Source organism: Sceloporus occidentalis, unplaced genomic scaffold (assembly GCF_023333645.1).
Source record: "Sceloporus occidentalis isolate IW3139 unplaced genomic scaffold, rSceOcc1.0.p SCAF_1, whole genome shotgun sequence".
NCBI classification, from domain to species: Eukaryota; Metazoa; Chordata; class Lepidosauria; order Squamata; family Phrynosomatidae; genus Sceloporus; species Sceloporus occidentalis.
Window position 1 is genome coordinate 6,844,903 of NW_028316981.1, and position 23,962 is coordinate 6,868,864.

General features: G+C 41.5%; 1 protein-coding gene across 2 annotated transcripts in view; it reads left to right on the plus strand.

Moving 5' to 3' along the window:
- The first annotated feature begins 5,891 nt into the window (after positions 1 to 5,891).
- Positions 5,892 to 23,962, plus strand: part of LOC149320536 (zinc finger protein 202-like) — a 68,633-nt gene continuing 50,562 nt past the window's right edge. The window contains exons 1-6 of one of the 2 annotated variants that reach the window (XM_089503730.1): positions 5,892 to 5,977; positions 8,437 to 8,942; positions 9,116 to 9,236; positions 13,233 to 13,318; positions 13,740 to 13,860; positions 21,175 to 23,723. In XM_089503730.1, the coding sequence (XP_089359856.1) occupies positions 8,529 to 8,942; positions 9,116 to 9,236; positions 13,233 to 13,318; positions 13,740 to 13,860; positions 21,175 to 22,589 (2,157 nt within the window). In that variant the 5' untranslated portion in view covers positions 5,892 to 5,977; positions 8,437 to 8,528 and the 3' untranslated portion in view covers positions 22,590 to 23,723. Of the gene's footprint in view, positions 5,978 to 8,436; positions 8,943 to 9,115; positions 9,237 to 13,232; positions 13,319 to 13,739; positions 13,861 to 21,174; positions 23,724 to 23,962 lie in introns of those variants that run through there. The other variant, XM_089503731.1, reaches the window with a different exon arrangement.

Here is a 23,962-nt window from a genome sequence, read left to right on the forward strand (position 1 = left end):
GGAATAGGACAAAGGCATTTACTAAATGCCAAGACCTGAAAGAGAACTTTTAAAAAGTAAGTAATGGTTTTACACACCAGCAAGACTAAAAAAATGCTTAAATTAAAAAATGATACCTGTTGGAGGTGTCATAAAGATAAGGGTTCAATGATACATATGTGGTGGAAATATGTAAGCTTTTTTGGAATAAGATACATAAGACAATACAGGAAATGCTTAATATAAAATGCAAAAAAAGACCTGATTTATATTGATTAAATACGACATCAGTCTTGAAGCCACAAGATGAGATAAAACAATGGCGAATTATCCTTTACCTTATTACATCTGCAAGGTTAATGATCGCCAAGAACTGGAAATCAGAGGAAGAATTAAGTATAGATGATTGGTTTTTAAAATTTAACGAGATTAGAGAAATGGATAGACTGTCACACATGATAGATGCCAATAGATTAGACAAAGTCAAAAAGGAATGGTTACCAATTGTATTATATTGGGAGAAAAAATGGGGTATTGATAAGAGCTTATTACAATAAAGTCCTGGAAAGATCTTAAGAAAAGAAGGGTTAAATATTAAGATTAAAAGAAATATTACTGACCAGGAGGAACAATTTACAAGAATTTCAAAGTTATGGGAAGGGAAAATAGAATAAGGAGAATACAGGTAGATTACATTCTATCATAAGGAGAAAAGGGAAAATATGTGAACTTTTTTTTTAGACAGACTATAAAAGGACATATTTGAGGATTTGATTTAAGAACTACGGATGACATTTGGGGGAAAAAGAATAATTGATCTGGTTCATACTATCAGATAAATTTTCTGTATTTAATGTCAAGATATGATTTATTTTGATTGTTAGAGACTATAGTTGGAGAGATCAAGAATTATAGATATAGTAAGAATAGAGACATTATATATATTAAAATTACAGTTAGTTAAAATAAATTCTGATGATATAAAATCTTAAAAACACATCAAAAAACCTAAACAGGTACAATATCAGCATCTAATTTCCCATATATGCTCTGAATGAAGTGTCATCTTGAAGCTGTTATATCAGATCTGGAGGAAAGGCTCGCCAGTAGAGATCCGTCTTGAGTGCCTCCTTGAAGGCATCTAAAGTGGTAATAAGACGGATCTCCTTTGGCAAGCCATTCCACAATTTGAGAGCCATATCAGTAAATGCGCTGTGGGAAATAGATCACGACTTGATTACTGTAACATCCTTCTGGCAGGGCTTCCTCTTTCTCACTTCCGTCCCTTAATTTCTGTCCAGCATTCAGCTGCACGCATTATCACATCCACCCACTGCTCTGACCACATCTCTCCTGTGTTGGCATCCCTCCACTGGCTCCCCTTCCCTTTCTGCATTCAGTATAAGCTCCTGCTGTTGACGTTTAAAGCCCTCCATGGACTGGTCCCTCCTTACTTATCAGACCTTCTTTCTCCTCACCTTCCCACCAGGGCCCTCCGTTCTGGTAGTCAAGGGTTCCTGTCCCAGCCCAGGATTTCCTCTGCCCCATCTTGGATTCGCCCCTTTTCACTCGCTGCCCCTCACTCCTGAAACCTTCCCCCACAAGCAAGAGCCATCACTTCTTTAACCAGTTTCTAAACAGAGTTGAAGACCATCCTGTTCAGGGCAGCGTTCCCAGGCATTGCATAATTGTCACTTGCTATTTGATGTTCTTTTCTTGCCTGTCTTATTGAATCATTTCCTGTATTGCTATGTATTTTATATGTATTATCCTACTAGAGATGCCCCTTCCCCACCACCTTTCCCTTCTCCTTTTGTGTCGTGTCTTTTTAGATTGTAAGCCTGAGGGCAGGGAACCGTCCAATTAAAAAGATTGTATGTACAGCGCTGTGTAAATTTACAGCGCTTTATAAATAAAGGTTAATAATAATAATAATAATAATAATCCAATAGATTCTTCCCAGTTGTTCTGAGAGTGCGGGGCGGATTGTGTAGGGAGAGGCGTTCGTTCCTTCAAGTAACTCGGGCCCAAGCCATGTAGGGCTTTAAAGGTAATAACCAATACTTTGTACTGCACTCGGAAACTAATCGGCAGCCAGTGAAGAGATTTTAGAACTGGTGTTATGTGGTCTGACCTAGGTGTTCATGTGACCAATCTGGCTGCCACATTTTGCACCAATTGAAGTTTCTGAACTTGATACAAAGGTAGCCCTATGTAGAGCACGTTACAGAAATCAAGACAAGAGATTACCAGTGCAAGTACCACTGCTTCAAGGTCCTTTTGGTCCAGGTAGGGACGCAGTTGGCATATCAACCGAAGTTGGTACCAGGTGCTTCTGGCCATCCCTGGACTTGGGGAACCTATTGTGAGTACTTCCATTTTCTCTGGATTCAGCTTGATTCGGTTTTCCCTCATCCAGTCCATTACCAACTCAACACAGGCGTCCACAGAAGAGATGCCATCCTTAGTCACTGCAGTTGGAGACATAGAAATAGATTTGGGTGTCATCAGCATACCCCATGTCTCCGAATGATCTCTTTCAGTGGCTTCATGTAAATGTTAAACAGCATGGGGGACAGAATGGCGCCCTGAGGGACGCCAGATGTCAGCTCTCACTTAGAAGAGCATGAGGTAGGAATGGAACCACTGGAGCGCAATGCCCCTGATACCTAACTCCCTCAGGCGTTCCAGAAGGATACCATGGTTGATGGTATCGAAAGCCGCTGAGATGTCCAAGAGCACCAACAAGGTCACACTTCCCTCATCAATGCCCAGATGGAGATCATCAACTAAGGCGACCATGGCAGTCTCAACTCCGTATCCCACCCTGAAGCCAGTTTGAAATGGGTCCAGATAATTGGTTTCATCAATAAACAGCTTGGAGTTGGAGGGCGACTACCCTCTCAATCACTTTGCCCAAGAATGGTAATTTTTCTTGAATGATATTGTGTATTAATTTTGTATTATATTCTATTTTCTAGAATGTACGCCACTGGCTGGTCTATTTTATTTTATTTTATGCACAGCGCTGTCTAAACAGCGCTTTATAACGTTTAATAATAATAATATAATAATAAATACCAGCGCTTTTGTTATTTGGCAAGGTGAGTGGTAGGAGCTGATAGGAAGCCCCTTCTTTTAGTCGTCTAGCTGCAAAGAACCAGACAAAAAGGATAAAGGGGGAAAAGATGATAGCTTTTTATTTGAACACATAAAAGCCAGGAATAGAGGGAGACACACACACCGAAAGGCCTTGACATTAGGTGAGCCTTACTTTTATAGTGTTAAAACAGCAAGTATTTCAGAGTTGTGATTTGTGTACTTTCCTTGTTGCGTGCCTTCAAGTCATTTCTGACTTAGGTGAGCCTATCATGTGGGTTTTCTTGGCAAGATTTGTTCAGGGGAGGTTTGCCATTGCCATCCACTGAGTCTGAGAGAGTGTGACTTTCCCAAGGTCACCCAGTGGGTTTCCATGGATGAGCCAGGATTCGAACCCTGGTCTTGGTACTCCAGCACTCAAACCACTACACCACACTGGCGCTCCCCGTGTATTTAGCCACAGGCCTACTGTGACTACTGTTATTTTATTGTGTATTGTTTTGAGTTATGTTTTATATTGCAAATTGTTTAATGGCATTTTAAGGGGGGTGGGACTGGGGGATATGGATTGTGTATTTTAATGCTACAAGCCGCCCCGATTGTGATGCGCAGAGGGGCGGGATAAAAATATTTATTATTATTATTATTATTATTATTATTATTTAAATCTGCCTTTGAGTTAGTGCGTTGTTGTTACAGCCTTGGATTGGGATTTCTGGCAATCTAGGTTGGAGTTCCCCAAGCAGCCATGAAAACTGACAATCTAGTCTGCTTGGCATAAATGAGCCCAACATTTTGAAGCTCCTAGAAAACACTTGAAGGTTTCTTCCTAGAGGGATACAGGGGTGACTTTTCTTTTCGCCATCCTCCACTTTCCTTATGATTTCTATCCACTTTGACCACCAAATTTCAAAATCTATGCTTTTTAAAGCATGCAGGGACTAGCTGGGTGAGGCTTCTCTGCTCTCCCCCTTTCCCTCTCTTTTGCCCTTCAGATATGATCAGTCAGGGATTATGGAGGGAGCTGCCATTTACTTTGCACATACTCAGCTAAGGAAGAATCACCCATAGTAAACTCTTTCCCAACTTCAGCTTTTTAGTCTTGTTTCCTGCAGAGAGGCTGATGCTGCAGATTCACCTGGAAAGCCAGTGTTTCTCCATCCCTCTTTGACCAACCTCAATGCGGATGCTGCTTAAAAAGGCCTCCAGCTGGACAGAGGAGGAGGAGGAGGAGGAGGGACGCTTTTGGAAAAGGCACTTCTGTGTGAGAGGCTTTGTTCACTGAAATCCACCAGTAAATGAAACAAAGTCACCCCCAAGGAAGCAAAACGATGAGAGATCCTCTATATCCAGAGGAAAATGTAGCTGTTTGGCTTCGCAAGGGTTAATATGAAGGAAATGGGCTCCTAGAGAGGTAAAAACAATGGATGATGAGGAGGAGGAAAGGTTGCTCTTCCTCCCAGGCAAGTCCCCTCCCCTTCTCTTCCGGCTCTGAGTGCGAATCCTCTTCCCAGCCAGGATCTGGAGGTGAGACATGAATGAGGAGACCCCCCAGGAGGGTTGCAAAGGGGCAGAGAAGCTGGGGAGAGGGATCCCGCCTTCCTTCTTCCTTCCTCTCTCGCTCTCTCTCCCTCCTCCCTCCCTTCCTTCCTCTCTCTCTTTCCTTCCTTCCTTCCTCCCTCTCTCTCTCTCTCTCTCTCTCTCTCCCTCCTTCCTTCCTTCCTCTTTCTTTCTTTCTTTCTTTCTTTCCCTCCCTTCTTCCTTCCTTCCTTCTTTGGTGGGAGAGAGGGAGATGGAGGGAGGGAGACCCTCTGGGCAGGGAAAAAGGGTCCAGAGGAGGGAGGAAAGGGCTTTGGGGCCAGGAGCCCCTTTCAGGCTCAGATGGGGCTTCATTGTATTTTAGCCTGGGCTTTTTTTAGGGGGGGATAAACCCACTTCTTGGGAGGCAGAAGAGAGTGCCATTAAAACCTCAGGATATAAAGCCTATTCATGGCCCCTTGGAAATGGGACCCAAAAAAGGAGGCCAAGGGGGTCCTGTACTTGCCCTACATTTTCCAAGGGCTGGGTGAGAGGGATATATAGCTCTTTTGGACCTTTGGTCAGTAGCTGTTCATGTGAGAAAGCAACAAATCTGAATGGCAAGAGTGAGTTTCCCTGGGTTCAAAACTCTCTCTGAGGAGATAGATCCCTTTTGTTGTTTGTGCAGGAGCCAGGCACGCTTGTCTTAAGATACTTTGTTGTGTGTTGTTTGCCTTCAAGTGGCTCCCAACTTAGGATGACCATGTCACAGGGTTTTCTTGGCAAGTTTCTTCAGAAGGGGTTTGCCATTGCCATGTTCTGAAGCTGAAAGAGTGTGACTTGCACACAAAGTCACCGAATGGGGTTCCATGGCCAAGTGGGGATTCAAATCCTGATCTCCAGAGTCATAGGAGATTATCACACAAGGACCAATTCAGCCAAAATTGTAGTAATGACAGGTAATGCAACAGTAGCGCTATAGCACTGGATATTTCTGCACAGTCATGCAATCACATGGGGATTCAAATCCTGATCTCCAGAGTCATAGTCCAACACTGAAACCATTATGCCTGGCTGGGCTCAAGAATGCCAGAAAGTCCTTGTCTTTGTCTGTAGCTCTGCTAATGGCATGGAATTTAATTTGCTTTTAATTTCAGTTGTTTAAATATGTTGTTAGCTGTCTTGTTTTCCATCAAAAGGAGGAATGCATGATACAAATGAATAAAATAAATATTAGAAACAATAATCATTTGAATTTGCTAATATATTGCAGCTACAAGGCTGAGAAAAGGAAGCAAAAGCCCCACTCCACCTTCTCTTCTTGTGGAAAAAGGTCTCTCCAACTATTTGTTGGCTGGCAATTAATATTTTTCTTAAACAGGTATGGAACATTTTTTATTGCTTTAACCTTTCATATGCTTTTTAAATGTTAGTGTTTTAAATATGATTTTTTACTGTTTTAAAAAATTGTATTGTTAGGTTTTAACTGACTTCTTTTATTAGCTCCCTCCAGAAGAAAGGCATCATATAAATGAAAGAAATCAATACATCGGTAAAGTAGCAATAAAATGGTACTCTCTACCTCCCTGATTCTGTCCCCACAGCAATTCTGTGAAGTAGGCTAAGATGGAAAAAAAATCTGGTCCAAGTAACTTTCTTTATCTGTGTTTCACTTGCATAATTGACTCTGAGCTTCTTTGGTCTTAATGAAAAGGCCTGACCACTAATAATAATAGTAATAATAATAATAAATTATTTTTGTCCCACCCCTCTGTGCAACGCAACTGGGGCAGCTTACAACATTAAAATATACATACCATATCCCCCAATCCCACCCCCTTTAAAATACAATTAAATGATTTGTAATATAAAACATAACTTAAAATAGTACACAACAAACAGACAGTGAGTGCAGCAAAAATTAGGGGTCAACAAGTTAGGTTTTATTTTTGGTAGCCGGTTATATAGTCAGGAAAAGCCTGCTGGAAGAGATCTGTCTCAATTAAAAAGATTGTATGTACAGCGCTGTGTAAATTTACAGCGCTTTATAAATAAATGTTAATAATAACAACTTTTTTAAAGCTGTTAAGGTGGTTATATGACGGATCTCGTCTAGCAGGCCATTCCATCATCTGGGAATGGTTGCCGAAAAGGTCCTCTGGATGGTTGCAGACAGCTTAACTTTTATAGGCTGCAATAAGTTCCTCCCAGAGGACCTAAGTGCGTGGGGTAGATTATACAGAAGGAGGCGGTCCTGAAGATAGGTTGGACCCAAGCCATTTAGGGCTGTAAAGGTGATCACCAACACCTTGTACTGGGCCCAGAAACTAATAGGCAGCCAGTGAAGTGATTTTAGGATTGGTGTTATATGGTCTGTTCTAGTTGTCCCTGAGACCAATCTGGCTGCCATATTCTATACTAATTGAAGTTTAGTTTAGGATCAAGCACAAGGGTAGCCCCATGTAGAGACAGGAGGTTACCAGCGTGTGTACCACATTGCCTTGTAGGTAATCCACTGCAGACTGAGTGGTGGTGGTGTTGCAAAGGAAATGCAGTGTGTTTTTGGCACATACAGGGATGAAGCCACACGTAGGAAGATGGAAGCCATTCCATTCCTTGGGCGGCATAATGTTTGTGTTGACCTTACAGAAAAATTGAAAAAAACAACATTGTTTTTACTTGCAGACAAACAGTTTGAGACATAACAGTTTAGTAATAAATAAAAAATGAGGGGGAATAGCAGGTGTTATCATGCCCCCCCCCGAAAGTTCTCTTTTAAAGCAAACAGTCGACTGGCCCTTTGAAGAAACTGAGCATAAGGCCTGAAGGATACCAGCCCAGTCCTCCTCCACAGGATCAGTTCAGGATCAGAAGAGGAGGAAGAGTCCCTCATGGAGAGGGAAGAGGGGATTTTGGGGCAGTCTATGGGGCCCTTCCCAGCTCTAGGGGGGAACCCTTATTCCTTTTTCCCTCAGACACAGCATGAGGCTGCCATCCATTCCTTGGGAAGAGCACAGTGGAGGAAATGCTGCTCTTAAAAACAGTGGGAGGTCTGGCTGGGCATCTCTGCTTATGAAAGTTAGAGAATTAGGCCAGGTCTTTTTTTGATAAATAATAATACAACTTTTATTTCTATCCCGCTTTTTGTTAAAAACAATCAAAGCGGCTTACAAAATACATCCATATATACAAAATATCCCCCCCTTAAAAGACAATTAAACAGTATAGAATTTAAAATTACATAACAATTTGAGAGCAAACTGTCCTGCTTTAACTAATGTACAAACAAGGTTCAGATAGCCAAAGATGTTGTGGCAACACTCAGGTCTCTGGTTCTGTTGAACAGCAGTGTTATGCTGTTCTCTTCCCGAGGCCTTGATTGTGGAAGCCTCATGGACCGTCTGAGGGGAAGGGTTTGGGCCAGATGCCGGAACCACTGTCTTTCGATAAGACTGGAGGAGCCTCTGCTTTGCTTCCTTTTCCTCAGGCTCTGATTCTGAATTGACCTACTGAGTGGAAAAAGAGCCTGGCTGATGTTTAAGCTTCTGCTGAGTCTCTTCAACTGTTCAGTCTGCTTTTTTTTCCTGATGCAGAAGAATTTTAACAAGGGGAAGCATAGAGATTGGGGAATGAGTTCATGGTGACACAGCCTTTGGATGGATGCTGGATAGAGTCTGTGACCCAGAAGGATAGGACACCTCTAACTTTTTCTTCAGTCCTGGTTGGTTTTCTATACAGAAGAGGAAAGGACAAAATATCTAGAGCAAAGCTGAGCATTAATCATCTCTACTTCAAAAGAGTGTTCACCCTGCCTCATTCATGAAACATTTTTCTTTCTAGGAATCCAGTCCTTTGACTTGAAGGAAACTCTGGCAGCAGAGAGAAGAACCTCTTTGGCTGTCTTGGAACCTGTCTGGAAGCAGCAGTCAAAGATGGAAAAGCAAGGCTCAGCTGGCCTTGAGTTAGCAAAGGGTGATCCATGTCTTCAAGGTGGGATCAGTGGGAGGTTCTGCCCAGAAACCATGCAGAAGAGTATGGCAGAAGATACATTCAATTCAGAGATAAAGCAGGAGCATTTTAAGCAATTCTCTTACAAGGATGCCGACAGCCCCCGAGAGGTTTGCAGCCAACTCCATGCTCTTTGCCATCAGTGGCTGCAGCCAGAGAGACACACCAAAGCCCAGATCCTGGACCTAGTGATCCTTGAGCAGTTCCTGGCAATCCTTCCCCCAGAGATGGCAGCCTGGGTCAGGGAATGTGGGGCAGAGACCAGTTCCCAGGCAGTGGCCTTGGCTGAAGGCTTCCTCCTGAGCCAGGCAGATGAGAGGAAGAAGGAAAAGCAACAGGTGAGAAAGAGTTTTATCTTAGTAATTTCAAAGATACTGTAAGCCTCCAGCTCAAACTATTGCTCAGTATTTTCTGGAAATCATCATGGAGGGAAGATCCAAACCCTCTCCTGATCTTTTGTCTTTTCTGATCTTTCTCTTTGTGACACTTGCTACTATTTTTCCTCCCCAAGGAGCTCATTATAGAAGAGGCTGGTGATTTTCCTGTGGCAGAGAAGGCTCTCTCAGACTCTGGAGAGAGAGTCCTGTGCAAGTGGATGGTACAGCCAGATGAGAGAAGCATCACCATAATGGGTAAAGAATCAGTGGGTGCTTCCCAGGTTAATCTTCTTGTCTTGACTGTGCCTGAAATAGGTGGACTGTATATGTGCTCTCTTTAGCCTATGTGGGGAAGGGATCAATACCCAGTAAATGTTTTTCTTCAGGTGTTTAAAGAGATGCCTTTCAGTAGTACCCATTATACTAAAAAGGGGTTGAGTTATACATAGATGGAAACACACAGCTGGTGTATCTCATGGCAAAGATACAAAACCTACAGAAAGGCAGCTGAAGGGCTGATTCTGAGAGGTGATAACATGACACTCCTTAGCTTTTATTTATTTTCCATTTATGAAGAGCCTGGGACTTGCACTGTATTTATTGCTAAATACTAGAGTCTGAGAAACCTCTCCACCCTCAGTTGGATATTCATGCCCAGAAAATGCCAGTGAGTCCTCAAGGGTATTTTGCTTTTCTGAGGGCTTCCCTGATAAGTTTCTTTGGGAGTCAGTCTTCCTTCACATATATTTCTGAAGTTTTTCCATAATTTGTTTACATGAATTTTGTATATAACTGTTTTCCTGTTCTTTTAGTTGTAAATTGTCATGTGTAGTGATGGCACTATAGAAACAAAGGATAATAATTAATGATAATAGTTTCTTGTTCTCCGACCAACCTCTTGGTCATTCCAATCTCTAAAACTGCCTCCTTATTATGGAAACATAGAGTTGGAAGTGCCATCCAGTCCAACCCCCTGTCATGCAGGGACTCACAATCAAAGCACACTGGAGAGATGGCCTTCCAGTTCCTGTTTAAAAACCTTGAAAAAAGGGAACTCCACCATACTCCTAGGGAGATTATTCCACTGTCAAACATCTCTTACTGTCAGAAAGTTCCTCTTAATGTTGAGGTGGAATCTCTTTTCCTGGAGCTTGCATCCATTGTTCTGTGTTCTAGTTTCTGGAGCAGCTCCTAACAAGCTTGCTCCATCCTCAATGTCACACCCCTTCAAATACTTAAACAAGGCTCTTATATCACCTCTTAACCGTCTCTCTCCAGGCTAAACATACCCAGCTCTCTAAGTCTTTCCTCAGAAGGCATGGTTTCTAGACCCTTCACCATTTTGATGGCCCTCCTCTGGAAACGTTCCAATTTGTCAAAATCCTTTTTGAATTGTGGTGCCCAGAACTGTACACAACCACCAGTCTGAATCTTCCACCTCTACCACTGAATATGCTGTAGCCCTATTTGCTTGTATTTGTTTACTTTTTGTTTATTTTAATTGATTATTTTAATGGTTAATTTGTTCAATTCACATTTTAGGGAGGGAGGGATGAACTGGGATATTGGGTTTTGTATTGATTCTTTTAATTATAAGCCACCTCAATTGTCTTTTGACAGAGAGACAAGGTAAAAATAAAGTTTATTATTATTATTATGATGGTTATTATTCCAGGTGAGGCCTGACCAAAGCAGAATAGAGTGTCACTATTACTTCCCTTGATCAAGACACTATATCTCCATTGATGCAGCCTAAAATTGCATTTGCCTTTTTAGCTGCTGCATCACACTGTTGACTCGTGGCCAGCTTGTGGTTTACTTGGAATCCTAGATCCTTTTCACATCTTCTTAAGCCAGATGTCCCCAATCCTATATCTGTGCATTTCATTTTCCCCACCCTTCGTGTTGAAATTAATTTTGTTAGTTTTGGCCCAGCTTTCTAATCTATTAAAGTTGTTTTGAATTTTGATCTTGTCCTCTGGGATATTAGTTATTCCTTCTAATTTGGTGTCATCTGCAAATATGATAAGTATGCCCTCTATTCCTTCATCCAAGTCATTGATAAAGATGTTGAATAGCACTTGTCTCAGGACAGAACCCTGTGGTATCCCACTAGTCGCCCCTCTCCAAGACGAAGAGGAGCCATTGTTGAGCACCCTTGCGTTCTACCAGTCAAACAATTACAAACCCACCTAACAGTCACAGAGGTTGAAACAGATCGGCATTTAATGCCGGCCTTGGGGCAGAGTGAGGGTGTGGTGTCTGCATGATGCATGCCTCGACACTGCCCTGATGCCAGCCTCACGCCATGCACCCAACCACATGGCAAGTGGTGTTACGGTGCTCTTTTGGCACAGTGTCCAGATGACATACGTCAAAAAGAGCACTGGAAAGGCCACCACAGTGGCAAAGGCTCTCTTTTTCTGGCTCCAAAAGGAGAGTAATTTTGCTGTTCTTTTTAGGGCTGGAAAAATGCCGGATCACGGCCGCGGCAATTACACAGCAAGGAAAGGGGCAGTGGCAGGCCATTCCAAAGGGGTATTGCTTTCAGACTAACTGAGTGGTAATTATAGTTTTTTGTGGGGTTTTCGGGCTATGTGGCCATGTTCTATAAGAGTTTCTTGCTGACCTTTTGCCAGCATCTGTGGCTGGCATCTTCAGAGATGCTGGCAAAATGTCAAGAAGAAACTCTTCTAGAACATGGCCACATAGCCCAAAAACCCACAAAAAACTATGGATACTGGCCATGAAAGCCTTCGACTGAGCAGTAATTGTTTGGATCCTCTCTCCCCCCCCCCCCCCTTTTTGAAGATGGGGACAACGTTTGCCTTCCTCCAGTCTGCTGGGAGTTCTCCTGTTCTCCAGGAGTTCTCAAAGATTATTGCCAATGGCTACAAGATTACATTTTCCAGTGCTTTTTATAGCTTTAGATGTAATTCATCTGGTCCTGGAGATTTATATTCATTTAGATTAACCAGGTATCCCTGTACTTCCTCTTTACTTATTCTGTGCTGGATTTCTCCTATTGTGTTCTCTGCTCCATTTTCCTCAGGTTGAGCACACTTTTCCTTTTCTAAGAAAACTGAGGCAAAGAAAGTGATGAGTAATTCTGCCTTTACTTTGTCCCATTTTACCATCTTCTCCATGCAGTGGTCTTACCATTTCCTTTTTCTTCCTTTTGCTATGGACATACCCCCAAAAGCAATTGTTGTTATTCTTAATCTCTCTAGCAAGCCTGAGCTCATTCTGTCCTTTTGCTTTTCTGACATTACCCCTACATGTGCTAGCCATTTGTTTGAATTCCTCCTGGTGATTTCTCCCTTTTTCCATTTCTTATACCTCTCCCGTTTAAAACTTAGCTCAGTTGAAAGATCTTTAGTCATTCATCCTGCTTTCTTTAGACACCCCCATTGGAACTGTTTGAAATTGTGCCTTCAGTATCTCCCTTTTGAGAAACTCCTTTCCATTCTGAACTACCTTCTCTTTTACTATTCCTGACCATGGGATTACCCCCAGTATTTCCCTGAGTTTACTGAAATCAGCTTCCTTAAAGTCTAGAATGTGTGTCTGATTATGCCTGGTTTGTCCTTTCCACTGTATTACAAATTCCAGGAGAACATGGTCACTCCCACCTAAGCATCCCACCACTTGAACCCCATTAACCAGGTCATCCCTGTTGGTTAGGATCAGATCTAAAATAGGTGACCCCCTTGTTGCCTCTTCCACCCTTTGGACAATGAAATTGTCTTCCAGGCAAGTAAGGAATTTGCTAAACCTTAATATTTTGGCTGTGTTTGATTTCCAACAAATATCAGGATAGTTGAAATCACCCATCATTACTGCATCTCTCCTTTCTGAGTGTGTGGTCATCTGTTCTAGAAAGGCATCATCCAATGCCTCCGTCTGACTTGGGAGTCTGTAGTAGACTCCCACAATAACATCCCTGTTGTTTCCCTCCCCTTTCATTTTTATCCAGATGCTCTCCCCATGGATTCCAGGATTTAAGTCATCTGACATATAATGCTGCTCCTCCTTTTGTGTTTTGCCTATTTCTGTTAAAGAGGTTACCTCTATTACTACATTCCAATCATGAGACTCATCATGGGTTTCATTGTTGCTTGTTTTATCGTATTTGTGTTATTGTGCTAGAAGTTCAAGTTCATCTTGCTTATTTCCCTTGCTTATTGTCCTTGTTTGCATGTCACATCAGTCAGAAACAAAGGAACAGTTTTGTGTTTTGTTTCCTTCCAGGCAATGAAACACAGCCATGGTCAATAGATCCCAGCTCCTCTCTTCCTTTTCACAGACTGAGACCAGCTTCTGTGACCCTGGATCAGGTAGGGGCCAAATTTCCTGGAGGACCAAGAAGGGGTCAGGGTCAGTTCCTTGGTTCCCTGCTTATCTCTCTGGGCCAGGAAGAACCTCTTCCTTTCCTTTTTTAAGTCAAAGTTGTTCACTAAAGTGACTCTTGAGTGCTATTACAGAAAAAAATTAATTGCGGTCAGCAATAGCAACAGCAAATACCTTTCTATACTGCTTATTGGTGCAGTTAAGCATTCTCTAAGGGGTTTACAAAGGGTAAAAGTAATTGCCTCCAACAAGCTGGGGACTCATATTAGCAACTAACGGAAAGTTACAGTACTGGCATTTAACCACTGCGCCACCAGGGCTCCTTCAGCAGCTCCAAACTAGTGTACTTAATTTTATTTCCCAGTTTACTTCTATATGTTTGGTTGATGGGAATCTTTTATTATTTAGGTGTCCTTTGAAGAGGTGGCTGTGTATTTCAGCGATGAAGAGTGGGACTTTCTGGATCCAGACCAAAGGTCTCTGCATTGTGAAGTCATGGAGGAGAATTTGGAAATTGTGGCCTCCTTAGGTAAGGCACCTTTCTTCTCATGCTAGATCAAATCAGCTTGCAAGTGATAGTGAAATACTGTTGCCTCTGCCTGCTATCATGTTGCATTTTGACAGTTTTAGGTCATCCCCTTCCTGTTGGGTAGGTTTCAGATATTTTTTCACAGGAAGTCCTAAACTGCCTAACCTTGGTCAAGGCTCCAGTGGACAATTTCAGGATACAGAAGTTCTAGTGTGTAGCACTGTATGGGGAACTCCTCTATCCTAGAGGTTTCCCCTCAAAGGGCTTACTTTGTCTCCTCCATCTTTTGCTTTGGTTACTTCCAACCACCAATAAAAAGAGAGTAACTTTATTGTTAAAAGCTAAAAACCATTACAATTTGATACTGGACCAGACAGTGAATACAAAAGCAATATAAAAGGATCAAGGCACAGAATATCGGGGGGGGGGGGGGGGGAGGATAAAAGAATCCCATCAATAGGATACTGTAACACAACAATAATGATAAAAACATATGGCAAATGAGACTTCTAATCATCATTCCCATCTTGAAAACTAAGTCTAATCTTACTAGCAGCTAAAGCAAATGTTATCACCATGGAGGTAATGAATACATCATTACCAGCCAAAAGAATACAGATCTGCTGGGAACAAGATCTTTCAGAAAGAGAATGTAAAATATGATCAAGGAATCTTTGTCTAAGAGCTGTATAGAGAGGGCAATGTAAAAGATAATGTTAAATATTCTCCACTACTCCAGTTTTACAAATACACAATCTTAGGTGGATTGGGATGTTATTATATCTGCCTGTCAAATAGGCAGAAGGCTAATAAAAATGAAAGACTGGTTTCTTTAAGGTGACTGGAGTGGGCTATTAACGTTGCAGGAAGCTGTTATTAAGGTTTGTCTTTTAATGAATATTTTTGTAATGTTTTTACATTGATCAATTGTTTATTTCTAAATTATTTTATTTATATATTTATTTATGCTTTGGTATAGTTTTAACCTATATTGTTTTTAAATACGTTGTAAACTGCCTTATGCCTCATTCATAGTATTTTAGAATTGGAGGATTTCTCAGGGGCCATCCAGTCCAACACCCTTCTGCCATACAGGAACACAGAATTAAAGCACACCAGACAGATAGCCATTCAGCTTCTGTTTAAAGACCTCCAAACAAGGAGACTCCACCATTTTGCGAGGGAGTGTTTTCCGCTGTCATCCATTGTTCTGTGTCCTAGTCTCTGGAGGAGCTGAAACAAGCTTGCTGCATCCTCAATATGATATCCCTTTGAAGATTCATTAGAAAATTATAGGTTCAAGAGAGTATAAAAATTTACTCAGGGAAAAAAGGGCAGAATATTTACATCCGATTTGTATAGAGCTAGGCCAGGCCCTCATGGAAAGAGACTCCATTAGATTCTGGGTCCTGGTGGCAAAAGGGAAATGTACATGGCTCTAATGATAACCAAATTATTTCTGTGCAATAATAGGCCTGCTTCTCTACACATTTTACTGCACCCCCTCCTACTTCTGGGATGATCCTGAACCTCTGTCACATTCTGGATAATGCTGTCATGTTGCCCAGTAACTCCGATGAACTTAATAAGTTGATTAATTCCCTACCTACTATATATGCTCCCTGGAGAATTATTCAGATCAAATCCCGGTTGGTAGTCCCCAGTACTTGCCTCCCTATTTACTTATACTGTATTAACCAACATGGAAAAATCCCTCAGAGCTGGAGTGTGAATATGTTTGTCCCTATTCACCAAAAAGGTTCCATGGCTGACCCAAAATTACTGAGTATCATGTCTAAATTATATTCAAAATATTTATTGGGTAGATAGGAGTTGTGGGCTTTATTGCAGTAGAACAAGCAGAATTTATGAAAGGCAAATCCACAAGAGATCAGTGTTTTATCCTTTATCATGTGATTCAAAAATATTCCCAAAAAGGTAGACGAGAACTCTTTGCCACCTTTATTGATTTAAGCTCTGCTTTTGACCTTGTTGACAGAGAACGTCTTTGGCCAAAGTTAGCCACCACTAATATTGATAGAAGGGTGCTCTTTTTAATTGAACTGTTGCATACTAATACATCTCTTAAAGTTGGACTTGGGGCAAATGGACTATTATCAGATAGTATCCCAAGAGGTAGGGGAGTTTGACAAGGATGCTTTCTGGCTCCCTTTTTATTTAATTTTCATCTAAGTGATGTTGTTCATGATCAGACTGGGTTAGAATACTTCCCAGTTTTGATTTGTTGTTAACTGTTCTCGAGTCGATCTTGACCCCTGGCTATCCTGCTGATGAGACATCTCCAAGACCCTCTATCCTGCACTACTTTGCTCAACTCCTACTTGTGATCTCTTAGTGTCCAATCCATCCATCTTGCACGTGGCCTTCCTCTCTTTCTATTCCCCTTTACCTTTCCTAGCATTACTGGTTTTTCCAATAATTCATGCCTTCTCATGATGTGTCCAAACTACGACAACCTGAGTTTTGTCATCTCAGCTTTTAGGGAGATTTCTGGCTTTATCTGCTCCAGGACCCATTTGTTTATCTTTTTGGCTATCAGTAGAATCCTTAGAACTCTCCTCCAGCACCACATTTTGAATGAATTGATTTTCCTCCTATCCTCCCTCTTAACTGTCCAGCTCTCAGATCCATATATGGCAATAGGGAATACAATGGCTTGTACGATTCTAACTTTTGCTCAGTTGTATATCCTTACATTTTAAGATCTTCTCTAGTTCTTTCATAGCTGTCCTTCCCATTCTTAATCTTCCTCTGATTTCCTGGATGCAGTCTCCATTTCTATCAATGTTTGATCCCAGATATGAGAATTCTTTTACTATTTCTATTTCTTTGTTGTTTAATTCAAATTTATGTAAGTTCTTCATGGTCATTATTTTGTTTTCTTTATATTCAACAATAGGCCTGCCTTTGCACTTTCTTCCTTGATCTTTCTTAGAAGTTGTTCCAGGTCTTTGAGGTTTTCTACTAGTATTATGGTGTCATGTGCGTATCTCAGATTGATGATATTCCTTCCTCCTATTTTCACTTCTCCTTCTTCTGTGTCCAAGCCTGCTTTTCTTACAATATGTTCTGCATATAAGTTGAACAAGTAGGGAGATAAGATGCAGCCTTGTCTGACTCCTTTCCCAATTGGGTACCATTCTGTTTCTCTGTATTCTGTTCTGACAGTAGCCTCTTGTCCTGAGTACAGATTCCTCATCAAGACTATCAGATGTGTTGGCACTCCCATATCTTTAAGGACATGCCATACTCATTCATGAGGGGAATGCTGTGGATATAGTATATCTTGATTTCAGTAAGGCCTTTGACAAAGTTCCCCATGATATTCTTGCAAACAAGCTTGTAAAATGTGGGCTAGACAAGGCGACTGTTACATGGATTTGTAATTGGTTGACTGGCCGAAGCCAAAGGGTGCTCAACAATGGCTCTTTTTCATCCTGGAGAGAAGTGACCAGTGGAGTCTCACAGGGCTCTGTCCTGGGCCCAGTGCTATTCAACATCTTTATCAATGACTTGTATGACAGAATTGGGGGCATATTTATCAAATTTGCAGATGACACAAAATTAGGAGGAGTAGCTAATACTCCAGAGGACAGGATCAAGATTCAAAATGACCTGAACAGACTAGAAAACGGGGCCATAGTTAACAAAATGAAATTCAACACGGAGAAATGTAAGGTACTGCACTTAGGGCGGAAAAACGAAAAGCACAGATATAGGATGGGAGACACATGGCTGAATTAGACTACGTGTGAAAGGGATCTAGGAGTCCAAGTAGACCATAAGTTGAACATGAGTCAACAATGCGATGCGGCAGCTAACAAGGCGAATGAGATTTTAGGCTGCATCAATAGAAGTATAGTGTCTAGATCAAGGGAAGTCATAGTGCCACTATATTCTGCTCTAGTCAGGCCCCACCTGGAATATTATGTCCAGTTCTGGGCACCACAATTCAAAAAGGACATTGAGAAACTGGAGCGTGTCCAAAGGAGAGTAACTAAAATGGTGAAAGGTCTGGAAACCATGCCCTACGAGGAACGACTTAGGGAGCTGGGGATGTTTAGCCTGGAGAAGAGAAGGTTAAGAGATGATATGATAGCCCTGTTTAAATATTTGAAAGGATGTCACGTTCAGGAGGGAGCAAGCTTGTTTTCTGCTGCTCCAGAGAACAGGACCCAGAACAATGGATGCAAGCTACAGGAAAAGAGATTGCACCTCAACATTAGGAGGAACTTCCTGACAGTGAGGGCTGTTTGACAGTGGAACAAACTTCCTCGGAGTGTAGTGGAGTCTCCTTCCTTGGAGGTCTTTAAACAGAGGCTAGATGGCCATCTGTCGGGGATGCTTTGATTTGGATTTCCTGCACGGCAGGAGGTTGGACTGGATGGCCCGTGCGGTCTCTTCCAACTCTACGATTCTATGATTCTACCCACTATATAAAACACCTTTTGCAATGGAACAGTGTTTTTTAAACCTGACCCTGTCCCCACTTAGAAAAGTGTTTACAGCCCTAGGCTTTCAGTGTATGCCGTCCGCCTACTTGAAGAGAAGATACAATATTACAATCTTATCAGTTCTTTTGGTTTCTCCTACCATCTTTACGCCGATGATACCCAGCTGTACCTTTCCACCCCTAATCTTTCGCCAGAGCTAGAGCAGCAAGTGTCATCCTGTTTAACAGCTGTCTCCCACTGGATGCACCATCGGCATCTGAAGCTCAATATGTCCAAGACTGAGCTTCTTGTTTTCCCTCCTAAGCCCACCCTTCACTATTCCTTTTCTATTTCCGTCAATAACATCTCGATCCAGCCAGTCCAGGAAGCCCGCAGTCTCGGTTTCATCTTTGACTCCTCTTTGTCATTTATCCCACAGATCCAGACTACAGCCAAAGTCTGTAGATTTTTTCTCTATAATATCGCCAAAATCCGTCCATATCTCTCAGCTTCTACCGCAAAGACACTGGTCCATGCCCTAGTGGTCTCACGATTAGACTACTGTAACCTCCTCCTGGCAGGGCTTCCTCTCTCTCACCTCCACCCATTAATTTCTGTTCAGCATTCAGCTGCACGCATTATTTCACTCGCTCGCCGTTATGATCATGTCTCCCCTCTGTTGTCTTCCCTTCACTGGCTCCCTCTTCCTTTCCGCATCAGGTACAAACTTTTGCTACTCACCTTTAAAGCCCTGCATGGGCTGGCCCCTCTTTATTTAACTGATCTTCTCTCTCCCTACATCCCTACTCGCACTCTCCGCTCTGGTAGCCAAAATCTCCTCTCTCAACCCAGGATCTTCTCTGCCCCGTCCCGGATCCGTCCCTTCTCTCTAGCTGCCCCTCATTCCTGGAACCTTCTTCCTCTGCATGCACGGCTCATCACTTCCCTAACCAGCTTTAAAGCTGAGCTGAAAACCATATTGTTTAGGGAAGCGTTCTCAGGGAATTTGTGATTGTTATCTGGCTGTCTGACAATATTTGATGTGATGTGATTTGTTTGATATTTGATGTTTTTAACCTGTTTTTTTCCTTTCTATATGGTAATTTTATCTATTCCTCTTTTAATTGTTATTATATTAGAATGTACGCCTTGCGCAGGCTTTTATTTACTCCTAATTTTACCGACTTTGTACAGCGCTGTGTATAATTACAGCGCTATAGAAATAAAGTTTAATAATAATAATAATAATATTACTCCAGTGCATCACAGACTTTGTATTTGTGAGTCAGGGGAAGTAGAGGACATAGAATCATAGAATCATAGAATCGTAGAGTTGGGAGAGACTACTAGGGCCATCCAGTCCAACCCCCTGCCATGCAGGAAATCCAAATCAAAGCATCCCTGACAGATGGCCATCCAGCCTCTGTTTAAAGACCTCCAAGGAAGGAGACTCCACTATACTCCGAGGGAGTGCATTCCATTGTCGAACAGCCCTTACTGTCAGGAAGTTCCTCCTAATGTTCAGCTCCTCTCCTTCTCCTCTCTCTGGCCGGACTGTTCTGGAAGGCTCTGGAAGGTGGTATATAAAGCGAGTCTGCTAGCTCCGTCCCCTTGTGACTCACAGATGTGACTCACAGAAGCTCCGCCCCTTCAGCAACGAGCACACGGTCTCAAGCACACGGTCTCAAAATGGCTGCCAAGCAGCTCCTCTCCTTCTCCTCTCTCTGGCCGGACTGCACCACTGTCTTTTGCAATGCCCTATCTATATGGCCCCTAGACAAAGTTTCCTAATCATATTCTTTGCACCTTATCCAATCAACTTTCCTTTGAGCAGATTTGTATTGTATTGATGAGCATATCACCATTATGGTTGCAACGTTTGCCTTGGCCACAAGTAAGTTAAAGATTTAGACATCAAAATCATTTATAAGAATTTTATATGGAGCTCATGAAGATACATGGTACCTGACAAGGGGGCTTTTAATTTAATTTTTATTAAAGATGATTTTATATTTTTGCATTTGTATATTTTTATTTCACTTGCTTGTTACATGTATTCTATTTTAAATTTATTATTGTTCTTGTAGTTCATTTGTTTCTATTTTACTTTAATTATATTGAATTGCAATGGCTTGTAGCTTTTAACAATAAACAAACTCTAGACTCAAAACAGATATCCCTTCAGATATTTAAACCGGTCCATCTTGGGGGGGAGAGAGGCAGGCAAGCTCCAACTGCCTGCCTGAAAGAAGAAAAAGCCCTCCTTCTGACCACCATCTTGAGGGGGAGAGAGGCCTGTTGTGTTTTATTTTGACTTTGTGTTGTACTTCCTGTTGTACACCGCTTTGATCTAATTTGGAAAAGCGGTATATAAATAAACATTATTATTATTATTATTATTATTATCATAATCATCATCATCATCATATCACCTCTTAAGCTACCCAGCTCCTTCAGCTGCTCCTCATAGAATGTGATTTCTAGACCTTTCACCATTTTGGTTGCCCTCCTCTGGACACGCTCCAGCTTCTCAACATCCTTTTTGGATTGTTGCCCCCAGAACTGGACGCAATATTCCAGATGAGGCCTGACTAAATTGGGACAGAGTGGTACTTTTACATCCTTTGAAAAAGACACATTTTTTAGAGAAAGGCAGGATAGATAATAATAATAATAATTTTTTCTACTTTGGACTTCTACTCTGTCACAGGCTTTACAGGAATGGAGAAGCTCTGGAGTCTCACTTGTCTTTCCAGTAGCCTACTCACAAAAATGTCTGTTAGACAGTCATTTTATTTTGGGGTGGGGGTGTTTTTTGGTCCTTTCTTGTGCTTTGACCACATGTATTTCTAATTTCCAGATGATGATGTGAATGAGAATGAAAAAGGAAGTGAATGTCTTTGTCTTGGATATGGGACAAGCTTCAGCTGCAGAGAAAACCTTAATCACACAGAAGAACAATCTTATGAACATGGTGAGAGTAGTTATAGGAAAACACTGATTTCCCATGAAACCTTCCAAATAACAGAGAAAACTTTTCAACATTGGAAATCTGGCAAGAATTTTGAGCATAGGACACAGTTTGTGTCACACCAAGGAGTGCACTCAGGGGAGGAGTCATTAATAGGCTTGGACAGTGGAAAGAGCCCAAGTCAGGAGACACAACAGACTTACTATGAAGCAGGACATACAGGTAAGAAACCTTGGAGGATGAGCCTCATTCATCATCAAGCAACTCACACAGGAGAGAAACCATTTAAATGCTTTTATTGTGCAAAGAACTTCAGGAAGAAAGTAACCCTTATCCGGCATTATGCAGTTCATACAAGGGAGAAACGATTTAAATGCCTGGAATGTGGAAAGCAATTCAACCGAAAGGAACACTTAGCTTCCCATCAAGCAACTCACACAGGGGTAAAACTTTTTAAATGCTTGGAGTGTGGAAAAGGTTTCACTGGGAAGAGTAGTCTTGTTCGTCATCAATTAACTCACACAGGGGAGAAACCATTTCAGTGCGTGCAATGTGAAAAGAGGTTCAGTTCGAAGTCAGGCTTCATATGTCATCTAATAACTCACACTGGGGAGAAACCATTTCAGTGCTTGCATTGTGGAAAGAGGTTCGTTAGGAAGAATAGCCTTGCCTGTCATCAATTAACTCACACCGGGGAGAAACCATTTCAGTGCTTGGAATGTGGAAAGAATTTCGGTAAGAAGGCCTACTTGACTACTCATCAAGCAGTTCATTCAGGAGAGAAACCATTTCAGTGCTTGCAATGTGGAAAGAGTTTCAGCTCGAAGTCAGGCATCACACGTCATCAAATAACTCACTCCGGGGAGAAACCATTTCAGTGCTTGGAGTGTGGAAAGAATTTTAGTAGGAAGAGTAGCCTTAATTCTCATCGATTAACTCACACAGGAGAGAGGCGATTTCAGTGCTTGGAGTGTGGAAAGAGTTTCAGTAGGAAGACTACCCTTGGTCATCATCAATTAGAACATACAGGGGAGAAACCCTTTAAATGCTTGGAGTGTGGAAAGAGTTTCAGTGGGAAGGGTAACTTTGCTCGTCATCAGTTAACTCACACCGGGGAGAAACCATTTCAGTGTTTGGAATGTGGAAAGAGTTTCAGTCAGAAGGTCCACTTCACTGCTCATCAAGCAGTTCATACAGGGGAGAAACCATTTCAATGTCAGGAATGCGGAAAGAGTTTCAGTCAGAAGAGTTACCTTAATCGTCATCAATTAGATCACACACTGGAAAAAGTATTTAAATGTTAGGAGTGTGGAACAAGTTTAATTCCGAAGGGAGAAGTTGCTGTTTATCCATTAACTCATATAGGGGAGGCACCATTTAAATGTCCAGAATGTGAAAAGAATTTCAGTACCTTGGTGTAGAAAATTTTAATTATTAGTCAGTACCTTAGGATGAGAAGTTTCAGTCAGGAGATGAAATTCACTTTTCATCCATCAAAAGAGGCTGGCAGGAACCAAGAACTCATTAAGGAAATTTCTGAGGCAAACATTGTAGGTAAAGTAAGAGATCATTACAGTAACCAAAAAACAAGAAAAAATAAAGTACAAAAGTAGTGGCCAGAAAAAAACCTAAAGTATTTTCTGATGTAAAACTTGCAAGTTAAAATAAAAGTTATACAGTCAGCCCTTCTTATACATGGATTTTTTATACACTGATTCAAGCATACATGGTTTGAAAATGTTCAAAAAAGGGGATACTTTTCAAATATCAAACCTTGATTTTCTGTTTTTTATAAGGGACACCATTTTGCTATGTTACTATATTTAATGAGACTTGAACATACACAGATTTTGTTACACACGGGGGATCTTGGAACCAAACCCCAGTGTATAATAAGGGTCCACTGTATAAGGAAGTACTAATATGAGGGAAGCTAGAGGAACAGTTGACACTTTAACCTGAAGACCTTTACAAGATGATGTGGTAGCTACCTTAACATCAGAAATATATTCTACTTGAAAAGAGAAGTCACTAAATGGTAACTGCCACTCACTTGCTCTTAAACCTGCAGCAGTTCATGATTTATTTATCTCTAAATATTTTCATCTTTTGGCTCTTACTGAAACCTGGATCCCAGCTTATGATATCATGACCTTGGCTGCTTTCTCACTTGGAGATCTCTCTTTTACTCATATAGGCCCTTCAAGAAGGTAGAACAGGAGGGTTGGGCATTTTATCGTCTAGTTTGTGTCAGTTTCAGCTTCTGTCCATTCTACCAACACATTGTTTTTCCTCTTTTGAAGTACATGTGGTTAGACTTTTTCTGCCTTTGCATCTGTGGGTTGCAGTTATCTATCATCCACCTGATTCATTTTCAGCTTTTATATCTGATTTTGATTCACATCTTAGTTCTTTGGGACTTGAGCTTTGCTCTAATTCTGCACTACACACTCCCTTGGACATTGTCTTGATTTAGTTCTTACCAAAAAGTGTGTTATTTCTGATTATGCTGCCACTGAATTTCCACTGTCTGATCATTATTATGTTTCTTTCACTCTTGCTCATAGTCCACTTCCTCGCCGTTTTGCGGCTCGGCTAATATCGAGACCTTCATTCTGTTGAACCTGAAGCCTTTTCACAAGCACTGGACTCTTGGTTATCTTCTTTAACTCTTGGC